Here is a 10551-nt window from a genome sequence, read left to right as displayed (position 1 = left end):
CCTGCTAATTTTTGTATTTTTAGTAGAGACGGGGTTTCACCATGTTGGCCAGGGTGATCTCAAACTCCTGACCTCGTGATCCACCTGCCTCGGCCTCCCGAAGTGCTGGGATTATCAGCGTTAGCCACTGTGCCTGGCCAAAAATTAAAAGATGTGGAAAAAGACAATAATACCCACCACCTTCACCACTTCTATTCAACATAGAACTGGAAGTCCTATCCAGAACAATTCATTGAGAGAAAAAAAGGGCATCCAAATTGGAAAGAAAGAAGTCAAGTCATCCTTGTTTGCAGAAGACATATTTTATATTTAGAAAAACCTACAGATTCCACCAAAAAAATTGTTAGAACTGATAAATGAATTCAGTAGAGTTGCAGGATATAAAATCAAAATAAACAAATCAGTAGTATTTTTATATGCCAGCAGTGAACAATCTGAAAAAGAAATCAAGAAAGCAATCCCATTTACAATAACTACAAAAAAATGTAGGAATAAATTTAACCTAAGAAGTGAAAGGTCTCTATAATGAAAGCTATGAAATGCTAATGAAATAAATTGAAGAGGACAGAAAAAAATGGAAAAATATTCCATGTTCATGGTTGGAAGACTTGATGTTGTTAAAATGACCATACTACCCAAAGTGTTCTACAGATTCAATGCAATCCCTATCAAAATACCAATGACTTTTTTCACAAAAATATAAAAAAAAATGCTAAAATTCACGTGGAACCACACACACACAAAAAAACCCAAATAGTCAAAGCAATCCTCGGCAGGAAGAATAAAAGCTGAAGGCATCACACTACCTATCTTCAAAATATACCGCAAAGCTATAGTAACCAAAACAGAATGGTATTGGCATAAAAACAAACACATAGACCAATGGAACAGAACAGAGAACCCAGAAATAAATCCATGCATTTATTTTTTTGACAAAGGCACCAAGAACTTACACTGGGAAAAGAACAGTCTCTTCAACAAATAGTGCTGAGAAAACTGGTTATCTACATGCAGAAAAATGAGACCAGACTCCTATTTCTCACCCTACACAAAATTCAAATGTATTAAAGACTTAAATGTAAGACCTGAAACTATGAAACTACTAGAAGAAAACACTGGGAAAATGCTTCAGGACACTGGTGTGGGCAAATATTTTTGGGGTAAAACCTCAAAAGCACAGGCAACCAAAGTAAAAATTGACAAATGGGATTACATCAAGCTAAAAAGTTTCTGCACAACACAGGAAACAATCAACAGCCACTATGCAAAACATAGTTTGAAGGTTCCTCAAAAAACTAAAAATAGTACTACCATATGACTCAGCAATCCTACTGCTGGGTATATATCCAACAGATAGAAAATCAGTATATCAAAGAGATGTCTGCATGTTCATATTTATTACAGCACTATTCACAATAGCCAAGATGCAGAATTAATCCAAGTGTCCATCAACAGATGGATAAAGAAAATGTGCTATATACACACGATGAAATATTACTCAGCCATGACAATGGCTGATTAATGAATAAAATCCTGTCAATTGCAGCAACATGGATAGAATTGGAGGATATTAAGTGAGATAAACCAGGCACAGAAAGACAAATATCATCAAGATAAATCATGTTCTCAGTCACATGTGGGAGCTATAAAAATTGATCTCATGGAGGTAGTAAATACAATGGTGCTTACCAGAAGCTGGAAACGGGAGCAGGCAGGGAGGGATGAAGAGGGGTTGATTATTGGGTACAAAAATACAGTTAGATAAAATGAATAAGTTCTAATATTTGGTAGCACAATAAGGTGACTATAGTTAACAATAATTTATTATGTATTTTAAAAGGCCTAGGAGATCTGGAATGTTCCCAACACAAAGAAATGATAAATATTTCATGTAATAGATTTCCCAATTACCCTGATGTGATTATTACACATTGTATGCTAATATCAAAATATCACATATATCCCATAAATATGTACAACTATTATGTAATAAAAAAATAAAAATTAAAAAAATAAAGTATATGAGAGGATATGCATAGGTTATATGCAAATACCACACAATTTTATATAAGGGGCTTGGACATCTGTGGATTTTGGTATCCACAGGGGATCCTGGAACCATTCTCCTATGAATACTGAGAGATGACTGTATATGCAATAACAGTCCTTAGGGTGTTGCTTTTAAGTCAACTATCAATAGCAAATTATAGAAGGGTTACCACTCTGTTTTTTTAAATCACATTATTTGATTGGTAGTTAGACATTTAGATAAGTTGGGTGAAGGTTTGTAGAAAGATACTATAGGACTTTAAGATAAATCAAGCAAGCAATTTCAGTATATAGAAAATTTAATATGAAATCACTTAAAATATTTCAACATTAAGAAGTTTTAGTTCAGTGTCTTGGCATGAGACGTTTAAAAGCATATTGGGGTCTAATCTCAAATTAGTTCAGGGGAACAGAAATAACTGAAAATTTATGTATATGTGTATGTGTATATATATACACACACACACATCTATATATACATGTATATATTCAAATTATATATGTATAAAGATATTTGTAGAATCAAGATATATAGGGATTATATATCTATATATAGATATACTATATGTGTCTATTTATACAGATATATATATTTATCTTCCTGTGTGTATCTGTATATATACATGTATATACATGTGTGTACACTATATACACAGACACACACATATAAAATCTATTGTAGTTTAGTGGTGGAATTTTCTAATTTTTCTCACACACATATTTTGGAAAGCTTACCCCCAAAGGGGCACATTAACCGTACATGGAACAGAACCCTTCTCTTCTACTTTAATTCATTTCTTTTTAAATTTATTTATTTCTATTCTTCCACTTTCAACTATTGCAGCCTCCTTCCAAGTTGTTAATTCAGATAGGAAATTAAACTCACTTTTGTGGAATCAGAGATAATTCTGAGTTGGAAAGAACCCGAGTATGCACTTGGGCCTGTTTCCTGTCTTCAGGCAAAGAGATAAACTAAAGCTAAGAGAGATGGACTGTCTGTTCTTTGCCTAAAAGGTCACATTTCTCAACTACTGGGGTACAAACTATATTTCATGAAGTAATTTTTGTAAAATAATTTTTCTTTCACTATAGACACAAGTAAAGTAGCTATGTATAATTAAGTTTTTAGCTTGCCTCAAATATGACCTTTGTTCTTCTGGAAAAGTTTCCTCCAAAATCAGTAGCAGTAGCAAGTATGGCAGAAAGAGAAATGTGGTTCTCCATGGGAGAGAGACTATTTCAAGCAGTTATATCTTTTTAGCAAAATGTTTTGTGAGGTTTTTTGGGAGTGTGACACTTTTAGTGCACACTCAAAGACTTGTGTTTTCACATGTATAGAAGTTCACTTGGGGGTTTCCAAAGCCTCCCGTATTTTCACTTAAGTGTGGTCTTATAAAACGCAGTTTTTAAAAAATCTATGGTTTACTAAATGTAACATGTTAAAAATTACTGAAAAATTTGCCAATGTAAATCCTAAATTTAGGTTTACTAACTTAAAATGAAGCATTAAGACCAAAAAAAAAAAAATTGAAAATTTTATTTTCACAGGGGATTTGCACAAAAAGAACATATTTTTGTCCTGTGTGTATATAAGCATTTTTCTTTCCTTAACTTGTTTCTGTTGTCTGCACACAACTAGAAGATGCTTTTCTTTATTTTGGTTTAGCCAAAGATGCTAATGGTTAAATTATGAAGGACTTTGTTTTACTTATTTTAAGTGGTGAAAACTGTAGTTCTTAATCTATAAAGAATTATCCAGGTGGAGATATAAGAAAAATACAAAAAATTGGGAAAACATGTAAACATAAGTTATGAGGTATTTCAAAAATACAGTGCCAATAAAAATTCTCTTTCCCACAATTTTCAACTGCCAGATCTCTTGCTTTAGTCTTTTTGTCCTTATATTTGGAGAAACAGAAGAGTTTGAGATAAAAGTCCCTTTGAGGATGTGAGGGTTGCAGTAGTTTACAGCAGGGTCAGAAAAGGAAAGTAATAAAGCAATATTTACGTGTTTTTGTATAAGAACAAAAATATTTCCTTAAAAATTTGTTAAAAGGTTTTTAGTCCTATAAACACTCACTTTTATAGGGCACATGATTGTCTGTGTGACTTCTCTTTCCAGAGGAAGACTTTTTTATTTTTAAATTCTAGGAAAGCATGACTTATTCAAATTAGATTTTCCATGCTATATTTAGTTTTACAGATGTGTTTAGTTCTAAAACTGTGGTTTACTGTATTCTGGGGAGAGCATGTATATAAAAAAAAACCCAGGACACTCTTACAACCAACTTAGATACAGTCAGTTTTAACATTCCACTGTGATCTCTCAATTCTTACAGCTTATTGCTTCCATTAAGAAGAAATCTCTGAATTCTCTGCATCTAATTTTCAATGGCTACAGTCTGAGAAACTGACCCATTATCACTTTTTCTAAATAACCAAGTTCTCAAAGTTTCTGAAAGCTCTTTGATCTTTTTTTCTGGGAGTGAAATAGGTTGTTTCTCTTATATAACAAGAATCAGGAATTCCCAGCAAACAGATTTCATTATGTATAAAGCATATTTCAGAAACACACAGACCACACATGAATATGCTCTCAGTCAACATTCACAGGCATTCACTCAAGGGGTAAACCAGTAATGAGTCAAACATATGTACTCATGCAAATGTACAATTGACAGCAAATTATTTTAGATATTAATGTCATTTCAGTATTAAAAATGAGCTGGGAGACAGCTCCTGTGACATTTGGTATGAAAGCTTTAGATTGCAGTTTTCATGTAGAAGTAGCTTCATATCACATCTCGTGAGTTTCGTATCGCACAGCAGAGGACCATACTGAATATCATGCCAAAGATCTGAAACAGAAGGAAACACTCATCAGTGACTTTGAAATGGGTACTGATTGGTAAAATGTTCAGCAGATTTTCTGTGTGCCTAACTCAAGTTAACAAATAATTATAACCAATTATTACCAGTTACAAATGACATTTTAGTATGTTACTTAAGGTTGGCTATGGGGTAAAGATTTCCAGATTAACTGTTTAAATGTATATGATTATTGTTAACAAGTAACAAGGCTCTGCTTTAAAGGAACCTACCCTGCTTCAGAATTATAGAACCGTTCTGAATACTTGTGAAAGACAGATACAATACTGGCTTTGGAATTTTATATTTCAGGTTAATCCCAGATCTCTTTTATAAGTTTATTTTGAAAATTGTGTTCATAACCATTTGTTGTTTAGATATGCTTGTGGTCTAAATAATTTTCTATTGTTGGAAAAGCTCTGATTTTTTTACAACAGTGTCTGTATATAAAAAAATGGAGTATCAGCTGGGTGCAGTGGCTCATGCCTGTAATCCCAGCACTTTGGGAGGCTGTGGTGGGAGGATCGCTTGAGCTCAAGAGTTCTAGACCAGCCTGGGAAACATGGTGAAACCCTGTCACTACAAAAAATACAAAAATTAGCCGAGCACGGTAGTGTGTCCCTACAGTCCCAGGTGCTTGGCAAGCTGAGGCGGGAGGATCGCTTCAGCCCAGGAGGTCGAGGCTGCAGTGAGCTATGATCGTACCAATTCACTCCCTGGTGACAGAGAACCTGTCTCATAAAAAAAGAAAAAAAAAGTGGAGCATCACTTCATTTTTGGTCCATTTTTAAGGGCAAATGATGCTTCACTGTTTAATTCAACAGTTTTAGCAAAGCATAAACTAGTGTTTATACTATGATATTATTGACTTTTACCTTTTGGATAGTTCTCTGAGAAGTCAAATACTTGATTGAAATCAATATCCACTTCCATGGTTTAAAAGAAGAATGCCAAAGATTCTTCTTGTCTGCAGTTATTTCCCCTACAATTTTGTAGAGCCCATGAAACCCTATCTGTAGGCACCATTCTATAAACTACTGTCAATGTTTATTTTAAAAAATGGGTACTATAACTTTCTGGTTCTCTCCTCAATTCCATCCTAAGTCAGACTAAGATCTGTAAATGTTAAATTCAATAAGATGAATGATCAGTTGTTTTGAAAAGGGAGGGACAGAAGCAGGTAAGGGTATGGCCAGGAACAGGATTTCAAGCTTCTGGATGACAGGACTAAGTACCAGTATGTAGCACAGGAGACACCCAATGGACATTTAGTTAACTGATTACATTGTGCAACTCTCACTTTACAGAGAAAAGAACTAACGAAGAAACCTGGAGGTGCCGACCCAAGATAGGCTCGCTATGGGCATTTCCCCTTTACCACTGCCATAAGGTTGGATGTAATCTCTACCCCATCCTGGCTTCAGTGACTTCTTCAGTCTCAGCCTACTGCTGACACGAGTCAGGGGTGAATGCTTCTAGGCTGCTCATTTGCTGAGATTGTGAAACTCTCCATTATGTAGCACATGCTCAGACCTGCCTCAGGATTGTCCTTTGGGGAGCTGCGGAACTGCAGCCAGGCTATCCCCAGAGCAGGTGGGGAGGACCTGAGAGCTGTCCCTTCATTTGAAGGGCCTCAGCCGAGTATTTCCAGCCACTTCCCCACCCCTCTGTGCTCTAAATACAGAAAAGGGGAAGGCGCTTGTGTGTCCCCTGATAACTGCAAATTCACTGATTTCCTCACAATTCCCACAGCCCTTGCCTTAGTTTAGGCCATGAATTAATCTACATAGAGGGCTAGAGACTAAGTGCCATCTTCGTATTAGCTATTATCACCCAACCCCTGGACAATGGAAATCACCCTTTAACTAGCCTCCCAAATCCAGTCTTGCCTCCCTCCAACCTTTCCTCTATCCTCTACCACAGGTTCTTCCAACCCTTGGTGACTCCCCTCTCCTTAAGGATGAAGCCCACCCTTTCAAAGGGGCATGCAAAGACCTCAATGATGTGGACGCAACACTCTCCATTACCATCTCTCGCAACTCCTGCCATACCTGCCCCCTGCTCTCCGTTCTTCCCACACGCTCTTCTTTTGTACTTTAGAAGTACAGAGCCACCTGGTGGTGGCCTGGATGCACTATGCTTAATACCTTCTATGGCATTGCCTTTGCCTGGTAGATTATTCAGAGAGCTGGCATTTGTTGAGTGCTATATGTCCCAGACACTTTACCTGTAATAATTTGTAATACTACTTTATATGTAGTATCCCATTTAATTTTCACGGCAGTCTTATGAGGTTTATATATTAACAAGATGAGGAAATTGAGGTGTAGAGAAGTTAAGAAACTTTCCTATGATCCCAGAGTTTGCAAGTGGTGGAGTCTAGAGTTAAATCCAAACTATGTGATGCCAGAGCTCGCCCTGTTAATCTCTATGCTCTGCTGCCTCTTAAAATCATAGATGAGAGAGATTAACCTGATATGTTGCATTGAATTTGTAGCAGTAGAAAGAGACCCAGAACTGAAAATCACTTATCTGGGTTACGGATGGTAGCCTTAAAATGGGAAGTTAATAACAATGGTACACTCAAGGTCATAATGAGTTAAAGTTGAAATTTGTATTATATTTTAGAGGACAAACTATTAATATATTTAATGAGCTTTGTTCTTAGAAGATATAACACATTGTGAACAAAGGTCTTTTTTCTTTATGAGAATTCTCTCTTAAGATACTATCACACTTGAAGAGAAATAAGATGCAAAGTTTCAAGGCTTTTAGAGGGCAAAAAAGGTAAGTTCTAGAACTTTCTCACCGTGAGACCTGCAATTCCAATACCGACAATTCCAATGAGCTGGAGCTTAACACTGATTATGGTCTCAATTTCATCGATGCAATTCTGTTTTGAGGAAAAAAAGCCAGGAATAAAAACTGATTGTATGTGTCAATCATTACCCTGATCCAATCCTTTCCATCCCTACAGTTCATTCTATGAGAGTCAATCCACGCCAGCTTCTACTCGTGTTTCAACAATTCATCTTTGGTAACATCATCTTGATAAACTTAACGCAAAAATGCAGTTTGGGGAAAAAAATAGAAGTCTCTCTTTTGGGTGAGATTTTCATGTTTAGGACATTGGCTTCTTCAGAGCCCTGAAATATAACTGGAGGAAGCTATTTGTCTGGTTCCAAGGAATCTAAAAATTTGGAGCCACTTCTTACTTGTAGCAAATAAGTAAAATGCCCTTAAAACAATAACTCTTTGTTTTCATATTGTCATTTACAGTTTAAAATACTTTCTATGTCTTTGATCCAATTTACTATGCAAGGTAGGCATGACCTATTAAGAAACTAAAAAGTCTTAACAGGTTCAAGTTAAACAAAGGAAAGCCAAGAATTAGAAAAGCCAAGTCTTGGGAGCTAAAAGACCATTCTTTTCTGTGGTGGCTGGGCTGGGCTGGGTGGGTTCCTATCCTTTCATCTGTGCCCATAAGAGACCTGTGTAGCATAGATTCAAAGGGCCTTCATGGATGTGGGGAAACTTAGACAGAAAGCCAAATAGATCACCTGTAACTATTATTAGTTTCCCCAACTTCAAACACTTCTATTTGGAGTGCTCTTAAATAGCCGGATGCTCTCAATCCAACAGTATCCCCGGGTTGTTCAGATCTGTTCGCTTGTCACTGGTTGGTTCCTTCTGATACCATCTGAGCTATGTGAAACCCTCACTTCTCTCTTTGTACTTCCGATCACACTTCATTCATTCAACAAACATTTCTTGAGCATCTACCTTGCGTTAGTCACTGGAAGAGGGGTGGCAGATGCAGAGACAATAGGATATGGTTTCTCCTGCTTTCTGGGAATTCACAGTTTAGAGAAGGACACAGATCCACAAGAGAAAGCTATAATACATTCTGACAAAAGTATGAAAACTACTGTTCTATAGAGTGGCTCCCTTACTTAGTAGAAAAAATAAGAGTCAACCTATAGCAATTCTTTCACTCTTCCTCTCCTTCTCCTATACACTTAGATGCTCCCTTCCTTCAGTGCCAGGCATTGCTGTAGGTAGCAAGCACACTCCTGACTCCTTTTTCTCTAATCAGAGCCAAAGAGGTACCCTTCTCTGTTGAAAGTTAACCTCGTGGCTGGGCGTGGTGGCTCACACCTGTAATCCCAGAACTTTGGGAGGCTGAGGTGGGTGGTTCACCTGAGGTCAGGAGTTCGAGATCAGCCTGGTCAACATGGCAAAACCCCATCTCTACTAAAAATACAAAAATTAGCTGGGCATGGTGGCACCTGCCTGTAATCCCAGCTACTAGTGGGGCTGAGGCAGGAGGATCACTTGAACCTGGGAGGCAGAGGTTGCAGTAAGCCAAGATCTTGCCACTACACTCCAGCCTGGGCAGCAGACTGAGACTCCGTCTCAATAAACAAATACATAAATAAAAATAAAATAAAGTTAACCTCATATCCTGCTTTGGGTCTCTCCCTCAGCTCCTCAGGAAGCCTGTGCTGCCAGTTACTTTTTTTCCTTCCTATACATTCAGCCTCTCCTTACCCAGTGACATTTCCACTTATCCTATTACCATGCTCAAGTTCTTCAATCAAAACAAACAAAACAACACTCAAGATTGTCCTCCTCTAGTTCTGCCATTAGGCCCTCCTTCCCTTCATTGCCAGTTTCTTTTTGTAAAAACCAAATGTACAAAAGATATATTGGCTTTAGTCACAAAAGGAATACATGCTTCTTGTAGAAATCTAGAAAAGAGATTTTTTTTAAAAAAAGAAGCATCTGTACTCTCACCACAAAAGGTAATAAATTTGTTGGTGATACTCACACACACAAACACACCTACACCCTTAGGTCATTCTTTATATTCAACAGTGTGCTTTTTTAACTTAACAACTTCAAAAATGCCTTGTTTCACTAAAAAATTCTTCGAAATCATGATTCTTTTTTTTTGGAGACAGAGTCTTGCTCTGTCACCCAGGCTGTAGTGCAGTGGCGCAATCTCAGCTCACTGCAACCTCTGCCTCCCAGGTTCAAGCGATTCTCCTGCCTCAGCCTCCTGAGTAGCTGGGATTACAGGCACATGCCACCATGCCCAGCTAATTTTTGTATTTTTAGTAGAGACGGGATTTCACCGTGTTGCCCAGGGTGGTCTTGAACTCCTCAGCTCAGGCAATTCACCTCCCTCTGCCTCCCTAAATGCTGGGATTACAGACGAAATCATGATCCTTAATGGTGGTAAAACATTTCATCATATAAATAGACCACAATTTATCTAAACAATCCCCTACTGCCATATATTAACAGCCTATCCAGCGTTTTGTTCTTATGAATAACATGTAATGAACAAAATGGTTTGCACAAAAATGTCTGTCTGCATTTCTGATTCGTTTTCCTTAGAATAAACTCCAAGAAGTGGAATTTCTGGATAGAAGGGCATAAACGCACTTCATCCTCCAGTCTTACACAGTCATACTGATCTTTAAAACTATTTACTAATTTCTCTGAACATGCTCATCACATCACTCTTACCAAAACTGTGTATTATTAAGGGGAAAAAAAAAAACTTGGTCAATTTCATAGGTTAAACAACAGCATCTCTTCATTTTAATGTGCTATTAATTTTAAATA

The 10551-nt window shown here is 37.1% G+C and overlaps 1 protein-coding gene across 3 annotated transcripts in view; it reads right to left on the bottom strand.

Annotated features, from left to right (window-relative positions):
- Positions 1 to 4155: 4155 nt before the first annotated feature.
- The window catches only part of LOC105479141 (tetraspanin 2), a 41759-nt gene continuing 35363 nt past the window's right edge, over positions 4156 to 10551 (bottom strand). For 2 of the 3 annotated variants that reach the window (XM_011736953.3, XM_011736954.3), the window contains 2 exons: positions 7727 to 7810; positions 4156 to 4907 (listed from right to left, as the gene is read on the bottom strand). In XM_011736953.3, the coding sequence (XP_011735255.2) occupies positions 4842 to 4907; positions 7727 to 7810 (150 nt within the window). In that variant the 3' untranslated portion in view covers positions 4156 to 4841. The remainder of the gene's footprint in view (positions 4908 to 7726; positions 7811 to 10551) is intronic. The other variant, XM_011736955.3, reaches the window with a different exon arrangement.

Source organism: Macaca nemestrina, chromosome 1, assembly GCF_043159975.1.
Source record: "Macaca nemestrina isolate mMacNem1 chromosome 1, mMacNem.hap1, whole genome shotgun sequence".
NCBI classification, from domain to species: Eukaryota; Metazoa; Chordata; class Mammalia; order Primates; family Cercopithecidae; genus Macaca; species Macaca nemestrina.
The sequence above is the reverse complement of the archived record's forward strand: the minus strand, read 5'-3'. Positions and strand labels throughout refer to the sequence as shown.